Genomic DNA, 16,808 nt, shown 5'->3' with positions numbered 1-16,808 from the left:
AACAGACATAATTATAAACGATAATACAGTGTAATCGAATCGAAAAGACTGTAGTGCTATGTAACACAAGTTATGTCAAAGTATATATTATATTATCTAAGACATTAACTTGTGATTTTTAAGCTAAGTGATATCTATTAAGCTATAGGTGCTGCTGTTTCTGCGTGAAAATTACGGTAATTAAATTTTAAAAAGAGGCATCATGCAGGAATTTGCAGTGAAAAGAGTCTAAGGAAATTCACTGTTCATTGGCATTGCGTGAAGGTACAGCTGTTTAGACAGGTCAACCCTAATCTGACAGTCAGTCATTATTCACAAGTTAATAAATATGCGATAACGACCCGGCAGCATAATGAACTGCCAACCTGGAAAGTCTGCTGCCGATGGGCAAACTGTGTTGTGTTCTTTTTGTGTTCAAATGTTGGCATAAATATTTTCTGTATGACAACGCTGGCATTATGATTGACTGGGTTTTATGTGCCTAAAGAAGAAAATGTGAAGAGTACTGTGCATATTATTTAAAGAAAATATGTTACAGTGTCCATGCCAAAGCTGTTTATGATTAAAGTTATAATAATCCTAATTATTCATTTGTTCTTAATTATTTTAAAGTTAACACCAAAAGCAAGGTAATTTTGTTTGTTTGTTTATTACTTTATCGTAACAATGCTTCTGTGAAACGCAATAAATCCTATATTGTTGGAAAGCCTGTTTATTTCCCCTTAAATGGTGCCACTTTTTTAAGGAAAATGCATTTGTGGGTTGCTTTGCAGAGTTGAGTATGTGGCCTGAGCCCATGAAAAACTTCTTTGCTAGAGTCAAACAGCTGATTTACTCTTGTTTATTGTTGTGTTCCAACAATATAAAAGGTGTTGCCAAGAAGCATTGTTACAACAAAGAAGTAATCAGCCAAAGACAAATGTCCTTACTTTTTGTGCTAGGTTTATCAACAGCAATATGCTGTGACAGGTACAGAGTACAAGGGAGCACTGTGGTTTAGAGACTGAAGACATCACCTAGAGCGATGAAACACTACTCCCACTGAAAGTCCACTAAACCAATCCCAGTGCTCCCTGTTTTTACAAATCACACCCTAAGTCTATGAGTATATGACAGAAAAACATACACATTTTATTCTTATTCAAACACTAACAGCTGTTTGAATATAAATTAATCAGGAACTGATCAGTAATTATAATCTGAGATAAACATAATTTATGTAATTTCCTTAGGGATTATTAAGGTATTCTGAATCTGTAACAGAGCGCCATCTGATGGACAGCTGCATTTTTGATCATTCCATTTGCTAAGTCAGCTTCATGTTTTCACAAATAAGCTGGGAATGAATATCTCACTACATCTGGTGCACTCTGGATCAAGTGAAAAAGCTTTCTAAAGAATTTTAGAGATGAATGACTATTCAGAATTACCCTGGAATTTTGAACATTTATCTGAACACTCCAAACTCCAAACACTCCACTGAAAGAGGCTCATCAGCATATTCACTTCCTCAGTGTGGTCTAAAAGCCAGGTCAACTTTTACTTTTCCCCCACAAAGAAATAAAAACGCTCAGAATCAGATAATCTCAGAGGGAAACCGAGACTGAGGAACTCTGTTTCCTGTTTGGAATCTAAGGGTGTTTTCAGACCTACAAGTTTGTAAACTTGTAGCTTTTACCCATGGTTAGGTTTGTTTTCACACAGATAAAAATCCAAGTGAACTGCAAATGAACCAAATGTGTCACTACAAACCACATAAGAATGTTCAGTCTGCTTACTGGCCAGTTGTGTCTGTTCTTGGTCTCAGTTTATTCCGCACGTCCTTCTTGCCTTCCATATGTTCCTGTATCTCTTTTTTGTCTGTGGTTTATTCTATAGACTCATGTATGAAGTCAGTCTTGTGTGAACCTTCCTTCCTGCAGCTCAGCTTCAGCCACTGGATATGTCACTTTATGTTTGAGACTGTATGAAGAGTTTTCTGCAGATTAAGAAATAATCTGTGTGCTGAGTAATATGTCTTTCCAGATATCTTCCTCACTGCAAAAGTGGTAACTGAAGGGTTTAACAAATGATTGAGTAGTCAGATGTTTGTTCAGTACTGCATTCACTGTGAAACCTTTCTCACAAATGGAGTTTGATTTGCTTCTCTCCAGTCTGATTCCTCATGTGATATTTCAGGCTGTTCTCACACTCATGGCAGGAAAATGTTTTTTTTCTCTGGGTTCTTGGTCTGCACAGTCTGTTCGACCATTGTCCAGCTCCAGCTGCTCACCGCAGCACTTTTGCTGCTTTAAGCCTGACAGTCAAGTGAACTATTTGTTGCATGCCCTGCAACTGCTTTTCACCATGTGGATGGCCATTTGCCGAGTCATGTGCAAGAACCCTTTCTCACAGAACGGGCAAGTGAACTGGCACTCCAGTGTGTGAAGGGTCTTCAGATTGACAGATTGTGGTTGAATCAGGGCTGTGCAAATGACGAAAATATATTAGATGATAGACGATTATACTCATGTATTTTGTGCTGTTGCAAAAATTACCGTTTACTGCAATATTTTTCCATTGCTTTAGATCCGGGGTGGCAAACTCCAGGCCTCGAGAGCCAGTGCCCTTCAGGTTTTAGATGTCACCCTGGGTCAACACACCTGAATCAAATAATTAGTTCATTACCAGGCCTCTGGAGAACTTCAAGAAATGTTGAGGAGGTAATTTAGCCATTTACACATCTAAAAACCTGCAGGACACCAGCTCTCAAGGCCTGGAGTTGGCCACCCCTGCTTTAGATGATGATTTGCAATACTTTCCATGGTATAGTCACCACCCACCAAACAACAACAGATATGTGGAGGAGCTGAACAACATATACCTTTATGAGCTTAACTGTGCTCTTCACAGACTGGACATCTGCAGTTGTCGTTTGCAGACAGGCTGGTTTCCTAACAACCATACAGGAGCAGTAATGTTAGCTTAAGGCCTGAGGAAAGCACCTGCGTGACCGCATGGAGTCATCTAGTGTGTGTTGCTATAGGATAATGCCAGGTAAGGCCCATATTTATTTCATTACTGATCATTTCATTTAAATGTATATGAGAAATAGTACTTTTGATGTGGTGATTATATAAACTATTCACTGAATTTACCGAAAATGCATTATATTGCGATATAGATTCTTATGTTATCTTATCTAAATGTAAATGCTGAGTCCTTTTTACACACTAAGGATAATTATGGAGTTCCACTTGGACCAATTCTGTTTACGTTATTCATGCTTCCCTTAGGCAGTATCATTAGATCGCATACCATACAGTTTCACTCGTATGGAGATTATATCCAACTTTATCTATCCATAAATCCAGATAACACACACCAGTTCGTTAAACTGCAGGAATGTCTAAAAGCCATAAAGACCAGTATGACCTCTAGTTTTCTGCTTGTAAATTCAGATAAAATTGAGGTTATTGTATTTCATCAAAAAATCTTAGAAATCCTGTATCTAACCAGATGCTTACAATGGATGGTATTACCTTGGTCTCCAGTAACACTGTGAGGAATCTTGGAGCCATTTTTGACCAGGACATGTCCTTCAATGCACATATTAAACTATTAACTGAGAAGCCTCAGTTGAAAGAAACTGGTCTTAACAACAGAGCTAATGTGATAAAACAGTGTCAAAAGTCACACCAAGGTTCTTTGCAACCAAATGACAGTAAGAAACTAAAAGACCAATGGTGATGTTTTATCAGTCTCACAGGATGGGTTATCAAATAAAATAATTTCTGCTTTACTTTTGTTCAGGCTGAGGAAGTCAGTCTCATCCAATTTGGTTCCAATTTGGCTCTAGTCATTTACCAGCTCTTGCAATCGGCATTTGTTTTTAGACCATTCATAGCTGCTTTTTTTGTCCTATCATGTTACAGCTAAATAATTACCAAAGTGTTCATTCTGTTCATCTGGACGTAGAGTTTTCAGTGGGAGACGGGTTAGGCATAAAGCATAGAAGCTATCCAAGAAAGGCTCGAGTCAGAAACTTTACGTTCTGCAGAATAAGCAAAGAAGGACCGAAGAGTTACGCTACAGGGCCCAAGAGTACATCATTCGCCATCTTGCAGTGCTGTGATTGCAGCCACTCCCCAACTCTCTGTGAATGGTACTTATGGCCATTAATCAATGGTCACTGATCGGCGGTCTTTAATCAGTGGTTGAAGATCAATAGTCATAACCATTTGCATATTAATGAACTGACCTCACAGCCCATTGTTCACCAGTGGTGGTGAATTTCAGTCATTGTGCAAATGTACTGTTTATAAGGTTGAGGAAACTTCCACTCGGCTGAGATGGAAGAAGTCACTTGGATGAGTGACTAAACGTTTCTCCCACTTAAAACGCTATGTCCAGATGAACAGAATTAACTTTTTGGGGTTTGCCCAGTACAGCTCTTTCCTCGCTTTGTATCCAATCTCTCTCTCTCCCTCTGTTTCAGTGCTTTTCCAGCAGAGACTTTCGCTATGTTCCCACATTCCATGATTTTGAATCCCTGTGTACTCAGTAAAGCTTTGTTAAAATTGCTGTCTCGATTGTGTCTGCATTTGGGTCCACTCCCATGTACTGGTTCCCAGGCCCCTTGACAACTGTGTTATTGCTTGCTCTAAATCAGGGGTCGGCAACCTTTCTGATGAGTGCCATCTAAAATTTCCTCAGAGGTCAATGTACCATATGGTTGCATTAGCAATCAATTTAATAACGGCCTATATTAACAGTTACACACATTTTGACAAAAGCCCAGCCCATCAGGTATTGTAACAGGTATGTAACAGCGCACTGCGGGCAACACGCCAGACAGAATAGGCTACACTAGGCTGGAGAATTGTCACTCGCCGCAGCGAGGTCAGACTGGCGTGTAAGCTGGCGAACGCAGGCAATATGCCAGGAGAACCCAGTCTACCACTCGAGCACGGCAGCTGGCTATCGCCGTGACAGAAACCCACGATATGCGGATGACGCTCCAGAAGGAAGTCGGAGCTGCTGGCTGGAGAGGCCGAGTCATAACAGATCCTCGCTTGGCACTGAGCAGTGACACAGTGCCAGGGAGAGACTTTTCGTGGCTGTTTTGATATTGCTCTCTCTCTCTTAACTGATCAAATCTCGCTGTGGTAGCAGCTTTAAACTCTGTATGACCCAGGATGATAGAGGGTGTCCAGTCTGGATCGCATTCCAGCATTTTGTATTCTGGTTTTCCTACAAAACACAACAAATATTAGCCCGCAAAGCCACAGTGAACAAAGCAGCATAGCGCAACAAATTTAATTCAAATCAATATAAGACTTATTTGTGACCTACATCAACAATGATGTTATGATTAATTACGTAATAACTATAACAGAAGACTTACCTTTGTGGAAATGCTTGGAGCAGACTAACATGTGAGCTGGAGTGCTCTGGAACGTTATATTTGGTCTTTGAATGGCTGCAATCCAGGCCATCCGTCGGCTCTTTGTTACTTCGGAAACATGGCTTGAACAATTTCTCTTCCACGACGGAATTCGATAAAGACTGATCTCTTTACCCGTTGGCTTCCCATGGCTGTCATGCGACCGGCTATTGCAGTTAATAATACTACAGCTTCTTGCCATTCTTTGTGTTTCTTTTTATCGCTGTGTGACTGTTTTCATGTGAAAGCCTGCGTGCGCTAGTACCGCTTGCCACTCGTACCTACAATCCTTTGCGGTTTTACCCCGGAAATGACGTCACATTTTCAATCTCTATACACAAGAGGCTAATTAGGGGTGGAGACAGCACGGACAAATCAAGAGTAACAAGTAAGGGAACGCAAAACTTAATATAACATACAAGGTAACAAACATAGAAACCAGGACTAAGATACACAAAGTTGACATAGACAGAAGACAAAATATAGAGAGAGACATGACAGTCTGTGAGGAAACAGAGGAGTTAAAGAAACACAGAAACCAAAGTAGAGGAATAGAATGGAAATATAAAATAAACCGAACAAAAGCAAGCAAGGAACAAAAGATATTTTATGCAACCAAGAAAAAAAACATCAAACATGTGAGTATGAAAATATCTGGATATAATAACCCTTTACTTTCATAAGTAAAAAGTATTAGCATTGTACTTGGTATCAGTGATACTGCATTTGACCAATTTTTGCAGTATGATGTACCAGTTGTTGTAATCACGCCGGAAACATACTTTTATTTCGCGTCATTGTAGCTTTATTTTTAAAAGTGTCCCGGAAGTAGTAACTGACACTTCAGAGGACTTGACCCACCCTCCGTTAGCAGATTGAACCGCAGAGCCAGAAAGTCCTCCAGAGTTCGGTTCTGTGGACAGAATAGAGGGGGGCTGACATAGTTAACCGCCGGATGTGGAATTAAAAGCGGAAATGGAGGCGAGAAGAGGAGGTTAGTTTAATTCCTGTTGCTAGAAACGGAGCTGCTAAGCTAACGTTAGCATCGTGCTAATTTCAGCTTTTCCTTTCTCTTATTTTACGTCACTTCCTCTTAGCTCCTACTTGCGTACATAGCGTACTAGGAGGAGAGCGGAGGACTGTATTAAGTTAGATCTTAACTGAAACAGTTCCTGACGCTGTTCTGACAGCATCGGTCCTGGTGCCAGCAGTTATCAGTTTCTGTGCTTTCTGCATTTCACTGGGCGTTTCTCAAGTACACAAGTACATACTCGCATTCTTGTTAATCCGGAGCCGTTTCTCAATATGCGTACTTTTGTGTGGTGGGGGTTCTCTGTCTTAATTAGCAGTTCAAACATTTCAGAATTAAACGAGCAGAAGACAGTGTTACAGAGTGTTTCGTGTAATAACAATTATAACAAGTCTAAGAAGATACCAAACAAGGAATAGAATAGAATTAAACTTTATTGTCATTGCACATGCACAGGTACAGGGCAACGAAATGCAGTTTGCAGCCATTCAGAAGTGCTTTAGCCATGATATAGATATATTACAATATATATTAGCAATAATAGAGATATGTAAGTATATTACAGAAATGGGTCTATTACGGTATGTTATATGTACACAGTATGAAGTATGTTGTGAATATGCTACAAGTATGTACAGGCTGTAGTGAGTACAAGCTATGTACAGGCTATGAACAGGATATAAATATGAAAAAAAAACTATACAGAATATGAAATAAAGAACTTTACAGAAATCTGAGATATACAGCTATACAGAAATGGGAACTACGCAAATTGTAAACAGTTATAGAATTAAAAATGATCGTATGATTATTTACACAGAACTATACAGTAGTGCAGTTAAGAGGCTATATAAAGTGCTAGTGGTTGTGAGTGGTGGTTCAGTCCATGTTATTATTGTGTGTTTGAGGGTACAGTTGTCCTGTGTGTGTGTGTGTGTGTGTGTGGGTGGTTGTGGGTGTGTGTATGTCCAGTCCATGTGTTAACGTGGGTCAGATGTCAGGAGGCAGAGTTCATGAGTCTGACAGCTGTGGAGAAGAAGCTGTTCCGGTACCTGGTGGTCTTAGTCCGGAGGCTCCTGTAGCGCCTCCCAGAGGGCAGGAGGGTGAAGAGTCCATGTGATGGGTGACTGGGGTCTTTGATGATTTTCCCAGCCCTTTTCAGACACCGCTTCCTGTAGATGTCCTTTATGGCAGGAAGTGGTGCTCCGGCGATGCGCTGGGCAGTCTTCACAACCCTCTGCAACGCCTTCCGGTCCGAGGCAGAGCAGTTCCCGTACCAGACTGTTATACAGTTGGTCAGGATGCTCTCGATGGTGCAACGATAGAAGTTCACCAGGATGTCTGAGGACAGGTGGTTCTTCCTCAGAGTCCTCAAGAAGAGGCACTGGTGAGCCTTCTTGACCAGCTTGGAGCAGTTGGTCATCCAGATAAGATCCTCGGAGATGTGGACTCCCAGGAACTTGAAGCTGCTCACACGCTCCCCAGCCGTCCCCTTAATGTAGATGGGTGGATGTGGGTCAGCATTCCTCCTGTAGTCCACGATGAGCTCCACGAGGAGCATAAGTTTATAGTTTTAATTGCTTTTATATTATGAGAATGCTGTACATTTTTAAAATATTGTCTGGTTTCATTTATAAATCATTGAAAAAACAGTTTTGCATTAGAAAAAGTGGATTTATGTATACGAAATTTAGCCAGTAAGATTAGTAAATTAATCAAATAAAATTTTTGTCCTATTTGCAGGGTAATCCAAAAAAAAAAGCCAAACAATATTTTTCCATAACAGAGAAGTCAGAATAGAAAGAAAAGCACAACAAAAGTACAAAAATCTTTGGAGTAAACTCAAATGGGGGGGGGCTCAGTTGGGCAATGGAATATGTGGTGGGGAGTGATCTGCGGTGCTGCTGCAGGGAAGCCAGATGCACCTGCATGGCAGCTGCAATCATGTCTCACCAGCTTAAAGTCTGTATTGGGCCGTGTGTGTGTGTGTGTGTGTGTGTGGCTGCAAAGCTGCAGCCGTTTGTTTGTGAAACAGCAAGCATAAGAATAAAGAGGCTGAAAAGCATGAGAATGTGGACAGGCACCACCACCACCCCGGTCTGCCAATCCACAGGTACCACCCCCTCAGGGCGGACCTCATCCACCCCAGAGGCTCTGCTGCCAAGGAGTTGTTGAACTGCCTCAAGCCATTTCCGCACTAATAGGTTTTCGTTTGAAAATGCATCTTTTTCTCTCTGTTTTGGCTTTCCGTCAACAATGAGATGGCGTTTTTGGTCAAGGAAAGCTGAGGTTTTTGAAAATGCTCTCCAAAGTGGATAAATTTGAAAATGCTGTTTTCGCGTCACAGTGTGGACTGCATAAACGGAGTCTTTCGAATATGATGATGTATTTTTGTCATATGATGCAGTCATGTGACCAATTCAACTAAGATGACGGACGGCATTTTACAGCAGTTGTTTTGTTTGCTCTCAATTTGGACAGCCCTATTAGATTAATATCAATTTGTACATGCTCCAGAAAGCTCTGGATAAAGTATTTGTCCTCGACATCTTACCGGAAAGTAAATAAGCAGCAGACGGAAATGATGCAGGTCAAATTGTCTTACGTTTCACGCATGCGCAGTACAGGAATGTAGCATTTTCAATATGGATTAAAACAATTGAAACGTTTTCAAATTTATCCGGATTAGTGTAGTTATTAGGTTAGCTAGAGAGTTGGGATGCTGTGTAATACATGAATAAACCTAAAATACAATGGTTTGGACATTCTTTTGCATGTTTCCCTACTGTAGCGGTTTCCTCAAGCATACAGGACTCTTAGAAGGTACAAGATGACAACTTTGGAATCATATTTGTTTGTCAAAGCTGAACCCAGGGCAAACTACGCTAAATTAGCGTTTTTAGCTAACAGCTACAATAAGCATAAAAGTTGCTGTACGGCTATCATTTGTTAACATGTTCTTATACATGTAATACATTTATTATCAACCTGAGAGTTTATCTGCAGGTCAATCAACATGACTTCTGAGGTCTTAATCCAGCTCAAGATGCTGTAGATTCCCGTCAGTAACAAGCTGGTAAAATGGAGTTCTATTAACCGGAACCAGATTAAGTCCCAAAAAACTGAATTTTGGAACTGAAATTGAATTGTAGAACTGAAACATAATTAGGGATGGGTATCGTTTAGGTTTTATCCGATACCGGTGCCAAATCGGTACTTTTGAAACGGTGCCGGTGCTCAAACGGTGCTCAAACCGGTGCTTAAAGAATGGAGAACACAAAATTGGTCCAAAAACCTCTCATGTTCAGCTGTTTTTTGTAAAAAATATAACAATGTTAGCCTTTTCTGCAGCTATGGGGCATATATGGTATCACTCTTGGCTGGAAGCAGTGCTTAAACAATGGAAAAAACACAAACTTTGTCCTAAACCTCTCATGTTTAACTGTTTTCCACTTTTTCTTTGGTCATTTTAGCCTTTTTAGCCAGGGTGAAGGGAGTATCTGCCATCAAACAAGAGGACAGCCGCATGTAGCTATGATGATGTTTGCTAGTTCACCTTACATGCATTAATGTAATAACGTGGTTAGCCTACTCAACGTAAATTAGCTACTCACGCAGAGAAGAACGGCTGCTGCCACCATCATCCGTCATCATTTCTGCTACACTGGCAGGGCTAGGGGCCAGGACTCTCCTCTTCGTGTTTTTGGGGGATGTTGCATAACAGGCAACCCACCCGCAGTAGATGTGCTCGGTGTGAGGTCTCGCAGCAAGCTATCAAATACAGCGCATTTCTGGGCTTTTAAAAAAAACGCTATGCGTCGCCAGGTGTTTCATCGGATTTGAGGTGTTACCTCCTTTGACAGTATCACAGTATCAGCTTCAAGCACTTGTTGCAGGCTGCTGAGTTTGCATCTTTTGCTGTGAAGTACAGCCAGACTTCTGACCGCTTCGCCTTGGACATTTTTAATCTGTAGCTCTGCTCTAACAGAACGTACGTACCTGGCCCCGCCTACTATCCTCGGAAACGTAAAATGATTGGCTAGAATCTAAAGTGTATCACAGCTCAGGAAAAAAAAGCACCGAAATAAAGCACCGAAATGTGCGCTGCTTTTCAGTCTGGTTACTACCGTTTATGTCAGAACGGTACCCATCCCTAAACATAATAGTGAGAAGTGAAACTGAAATTATTCGAGAGCTACTTTTTAAAGGATAAAATACAGTTTCAAAGAAAATTAATTCATTTTCAAAATATAAAATACAATTTCAATTTAATGACAATCTTTTTTTCAGTTTGTGGTGTAGCTGCAACATGATCAGCGTTATTGCTGTGTTTGACAGTAAACTCTAGTTTTAGCTTAGGCTATGTGTTGGTCTTCTGCTGCTCACCTGGTGTGGATGTTATCCTGTTGGTACAGTTTTGTGTAACCGTCTGCTTCTCTTGACCAAACCAGATGATTGTTGTTCTTCTTTAACTCCTTTGACATATTAGCCTTGTGTAATGTATGCTTATGAAATCTCATGATGTGAAACCTTTACAAGTCAATTTCATATGCTGTTAATATGTAAAGCAATCATCTCTTTATTTCTAACTAAAGAGTCAAACTCCAATAAACTGTCAATGTATAAAAATACTTGTAGTTTAAAGATAACGCAAGCTCAATATCAATATCTGTGTTTCAGGTTTACCTCCAGGCATCCGAAAAGTGATTGTTGGTGAAGAAGAGAGGCAAGAGTGGAGCTCCAGTCTGGACCAGGAGGACCCAAGCATTAAAGAGGAGCAGGAGGAAGTCAATATCACCCAGTTCACCTTTAGTGCTCTCCCTGTTAAGAGTGAAGAGGATGAAGAAAAACCTGGATCTTTACAGCCTCATCACAGCCAGACTGAAGACATTAAAGATTCTGTCGGATGGCCAGATCCTGATCCATATCTGCAGCCTGATGAGAAGACTTCAGACACAGATGTCAGTGATGCCGACTGTGAGCAGCCCTGTGAACCTGCACTGCCTCAGATGCAATGTGACAATGATGAGAAACCATTCAACTGCTTTGTGTGTGGGAGAAAATTTGGTCATCGCAGAAATCTTAACAGGCACCTGAGAACCCACACTGGAGAGAAACCCTTCATCTGCTCTCAGTGTGGGAAAAGATTTGTTGACAGTGGAAACCTGCACAGACACGTGGGGATTCACACAGAGAAGAAACCGTTTAGCTGTTCTGAGTGTGGCCGAGGTTTTAAAGACAAGTCTACTCTAATGAACCACTTGAGGACTCACACGGGCGAGAAACCATTCAGTTGCCCATTTTGTAGTAAAACCTTCACACACAGTGGCAGTTTGAAACAGCACCTGAGCATTCACACAGGAGAGAAACCCTACAGCTGCCCAGAGTGCAATAAAACATTCAGTCGTAAAACAAACTTGAAGACTCACATGAAGATCCACACTGGTGAGAAAAGTTTCAGCTGTGGCTTCTGTCACAAAATGTTTACTCGGAAGCATCACATGCAAGACCATCAGCGTGTCTGTCGTTCTGCAAACCGTAGACCATCCAGAAACCAAATTCTGATGCCTCGCCCTCTAAGCACTGGACTGGTAGTGCTTGTGTACCCAGCATCTCTTTCTAAAAGTACCACTGAGTGATGGAAACCATTGTGGCATCAAATGAGAGAGAGAATAAAGCCAAACCTCCGTAGGTGGCCAGAATATGGCTTTTAGTGAAAGAGAAGATATTTGATCTTTTAAGTTGTTTTAGACTTCAAAGATCAAATGTCTTGAAAGTAGAGTTCCCGTAGTTTGTGGTGAAACATGATCCATCTTTAGTAGTTTTGTTAGAGCTGTGTTTTGTGTGGTATGGAGGACCACAAGAGCCACGCGCATCGAAATAAATGATTCTGTGTTTAAATAATGAATTGTAGAACAAAATCTGCATTTGTAAATTCATTTTTGAATTCCAATTTAATAAACTGATTTTTAAAATGCTTTTTAAGTCTTCATTTCAAAAACATTTTCGAATTGCACTTTAATCAACTGCATTTCAAAATCCATTTCCCTTTCCTGTTTCCCGGCTCTTTAGGCTCCGAACCGGCTCTTCAGGTTGTTTTGTTGCTTTAATTAATTTATTATTAACAATAATATAAAATTATGCACAAAAGGAATTACTATTGTAAAAAAAAGAAAGTGGTTTTATTTATATATGTTTATATATAAATATATACAGTGGCCCCTAGAGACAAAACGCGTACAAACTCCAAAACACATTTCTAGCATGAACTGAGCTTCCAAAACAGAGCTACCTAGATCACTTAAAGTACACAATTGAAAGCATGTGTGTATTGTTTGTGTATTTATACACAAGCATTCATATATAGTCAAATAATAAAAATAAAAAAAAATGTTCATTTACCTGTTATTACCACACACCAAATCCGGTCGTTGGTACTTGCTGGCTTGTGTAGCCACTAGGTAACAAAAGCTCAACACTGCGCCCAGCATCCTGGAGCACTTCTGTTGTGTTTTGTACGTGTTTTGAGTTTTTATGTGCTTCTGAGTTTTTAAGTGTTTTGGAGTTTGTACGTGCTTCGGAGTGTGTACGTGTTTTTACGTGTTTTGGATTTTTTGCGTGTTTTTGGAGTTTTTACGTGTTTTGGAGTTTGTACGTGCTTCAGAGTTTGTACGTGATTTGAAGTTTGTATGTGCTTTGTCTCTAGGGGCCACTGTAAATATGCTTTTATTTATTCACTCCACATAAAATGTAATAAATAAATCATATAATACAAAAACCAACTATTCACATTTAAACTTTTAACTATTTAAATTTTCAGCTTTTTCCTTTTACAAATTTAAAGTGAAACAACACAAAACACTGCAAACCACAACACAATTAAACATACCGTATTTTCACGACCATAAGGCGCACTTAAAAGTCTTAGATTTTCTTCAAAAAGTACGGCGCGCCCTATAGCGCAGTGCGCCCTGTGTGTTGTAAGGAGGACGTAGTAGAGAACACCATGAGAACGCTAAAGGGTGAAGTGTGGGCGCAACCCTGAAAATGGCAACGAGACACGCTTATGAAGCACAGTTTAAACTGAAGGCCATCAGCTACGCGGAGGAACATGGAAATCGAGCAGCGGCGAGAGAATTTAAGATTAACGAATCGATGGTTCGCAAATGGAGGAAGCTGGAAAACAAGCTCCGGCAGGTCAAGAAAACGCAGCTGAGTTTCCGCGGACATAAGGCGAGGTGGCCCGAGTTGGAGGAAAGACTCGAGCGGTGGATCATCGAGCAAAGAACGAGCGGGAGAAGCGTTTCGACGGTCACCATTCGGCTAAAAGCAGTTTCACTTTCACTTTTTATGAAACGGTGCCATTTTTCCATCCGGACCAGGACTACGGTAGCGCAGCAACTTCCAGCGGATTATAAGGAAAAGCTGGCCATCTTCCGCTCCTACTGCAGCAAACACATCGGCGACAAAAACATCCAGCCCAGCCACATCACAAACATGGACGAGGTCCCGCTCACTTTTGACATCCCGGTGAGTCACACTGTGGAGAAGAAGGGGACCAGCACGGTAGCGATACGCACAACAGGGCACGAAAAGTCTTCTTTTACTGTTGTGCTTGACTGCCATGCTAATGGACAGAAACTGCCGCCTATGGTGATTTTTAAGAGAAAGACTTTGCCTAAAGAGAAGTTTCCAGCAGGAATCATCATTAAGGCAAATGAAAAGGGCTGGATGGATGAGGAAATGATGAAAGAGTGGCTGAGGGAGGTGTATGTAAGGAGACCAGGTGGTTTTTTCCACGCGTCACCATCGCTCTTAATCTGTGACTCTATGCGTGCCCATCTCACAGCCGATGTGAAAAAACTAATGAAACAAAGGAACTGTGAGCTTGCTGTCATTCCGGGAGGCCTGACAAAGGAACTCCAACCGCTGGACATCGGTGTGAACCGCCCGTTCAAAGTAAGGCTGCGAGCGGCCTGGGAGCGATGGATGACCGATGGAGACCACAGTTTCACTAAGAGTGGAAGGCAGCGCCGGGCGAGTTACGCCACAATTTGCGAATGGATTGTAGATGCTTGGGCTAACATGTCTGCTGGCACTGTTGTTCGAGCTTTCGCAAAAGCCGGCATCATTTCCGAGGAGCCGCACGGCACGGAAAGTGACTCTGACAGTGAAGAAAGTGAACCTGGCATGTTTGATGGAGATTTAGCGCAGCTGTTCAATTCAGACACAGAGGATGAGGACTTCGATGGGTTTGATTGATGATAAAAATGTGAGTACCAAACTTTGTTTTGCTCCTGCTTTATTGTTAAATATGCACACTTGTATGCTTGTGTGTTGTTGATGATGACGATTACTGGTAATAAAAATGTGAGTAAGGTACCAAACTCAGGTTTGCTCCCGCTTTATTTTTAAATACGCATACGGTACTTGTATGCGCCCTATGGTCCAGTGCGCCTTATGTGTGTGTTAAATACAGTAAGGGCACACATAACTGAGACTGCGCCTTTTAGCACAGTGCGCCTTATGGTCGTGAAAATACGGTAAATTATAATATGAAAACAAAAAGATGCACATTCTCTGTCATATGGGCCTGCATGAATAAACTTTCTGAATCCTTTATCATCTTCAACTGAAAATAGTTGTGGATGATTACTATACCTTTATAATGTGACGTTGTTGTCCCTGGCACTCTTTCTCTCTCCCTCCCACTCTGTTCCTGTGCTATTGTGATTGTAACTACCGCCCCTCCCCCTTCTGCCCAGCGCAAGCACAAGGCTCACGTGCAGAGTGAAGCGGAAAAAAAGTGAGAGAGAAAGGGGGGGGAAAAAACCAAAAAAAAAAAACCCCCACGGCTCCCAATAAGGAGCCGGCTCGTGTGGTTCACTTCAAAGAGTCGGCTCTAAGAGCTGTTTGATTCGCGACCAACACATCACTATATTCTAACCCCTGAGGTTTGAAGAAGGAAGAGGAGAAGAGCGCAGAGAATCACCCATCCTGGAAGATTAGTTGTTTAACTGTAAAGAATGTCAAAAGCCCCTCAGACAGAGGTTCTAGTCTGAGCACAAAGGTTAAAGCAGGAAACAACCAGAATAGGTGATCTAAGAATTAGCCTTAGTAATAGTCTGTTATTTTTATGTTATGACAATTGCCCAAACACAGCAGTCATCTCATATATGGTTAAAGGGGGACAGAGGGCCTAAGAGGGAAAAGAAGCATAGAGAACTGACACCTGGTGGGCAAAAAGGGTCTGTGTGTAATGTCTGGAGAGATGAAAATGGTAAATGGCCTGTATTTGTATAGTGCTTTACTTAGTCCCTAAGGACCCCAAAGCGCTTTACAGTACATTCAGTCATCCACCCATTCACACACTGGTGATGGCAAGCTACATTGTAGCCACAGCCACCCTGGGGCGCACTGACAGAGGCGAGGCTATCAGACACTGGCGCCACCGGGCCCTCTGAACACCACCAGTAGGCAACGGAAGTTGAAGTTGCTAATCCAAAGGTTAATCCCTAAGCCAACAGGAAAGGCAAATGGATTTTGAAATGAGTGGAATTGGTAATTTAAAAAGAATTTTGAAAATCACTTTATTAAATTGGAATTCAAAAATGAATTACAAATGCAGAATGTATTCTACAATTCATTCTTTAAAGACAGAATTCTTTATTTCTATGCCAAACTCATAAAGATTAAATTTGCATAACGACCAAAACTAGCACCACTGGTTAAACGTGGGCCAATTGAGTGTCATCAGGACGCTACAACACAGAGAACACCATCCCCACAGAGAAAGCTAGGAAAGCAGAAGAACTTCATATCAAGAAGCCCTGAGTAAATGTGGTTATCCTAGCTGGACATTTGTCAAAGATGGGAAGGCGCCTAAAGAATGCTCCAGGAGGGAAGGCCTAAGGGTACATCTTTCACTATTTTACAATGCTTTGATTGCAACCATTTCCCAACTCTCTGTGTATGGTACTTGCAGCCATTTATTTATAATCAAGAAAATTTGCATATTAATGATCATTAAACTGACCCCATGGCCCATTGTTAATCAGTGGTGCTAGTTTTGCTCATTATGTGATATTTCAATGTGATATTTATAAGGCTGGGGAAACCAGCAGTCAGCTAAGACTGAAGTCACTTGGACGAGTGACAAAACGTTTCTCCCACTTAAAACGCTGCCTCAAGATGAGCAGAATGAACTTTTGGGATTGTTTTAATTATATTTGTGAAGGATACTTGATGCAGATGTAGATTGCTGAGCCAAATCCCTACGACAGCAAAGAGAAGAATTCTAGCCACAGCAAGGTCCCACTGGATGCATAAACCCGTGATTGCGGACAATAATAA

General features: G+C 41.2%; 1 protein-coding gene across 1 annotated transcript; it reads left to right on the top strand.

Moving 5' to 3' along the window:
* The first annotated feature begins 6,287 nt into the window (after positions 1-6,287).
* LOC146610041 (uncharacterized) lies at positions 6,288-12,344 on the top strand. Its single transcript, XM_085346549.1, has 2 exons — positions 6,288-6,419; positions 11,136-12,344. The coding sequence occupies exons 1-2, from the start codon at positions 6,401-6,403 to the stop codon at positions 12,092-12,094; spliced, it is 978 nt and encodes a 325-aa protein (XP_085202675.1). The 5' UTR covers positions 6,288-6,400; the 3' UTR covers positions 12,095-12,344.
* The last annotated feature ends 4,464 nt before the right edge of the window (positions 12,345-16,808 follow it).

The sequence above is a fragment of the Diplotaxodon limnothrissa genome, linkage group LG22 (assembly GCF_057381915.1).
Source record: "Diplotaxodon limnothrissa isolate DT_005_m linkage group LG22, D_limnothrissa_male_GT1.1, whole genome shotgun sequence".
NCBI classification, from domain to species: domain Eukaryota; kingdom Metazoa; phylum Chordata; class Actinopteri; order Cichliformes; family Cichlidae; genus Diplotaxodon; species Diplotaxodon limnothrissa.
The sequence above is the reverse complement of the archived record's forward strand: the minus strand, read 5'-3'. Positions and strand labels throughout refer to the sequence as shown.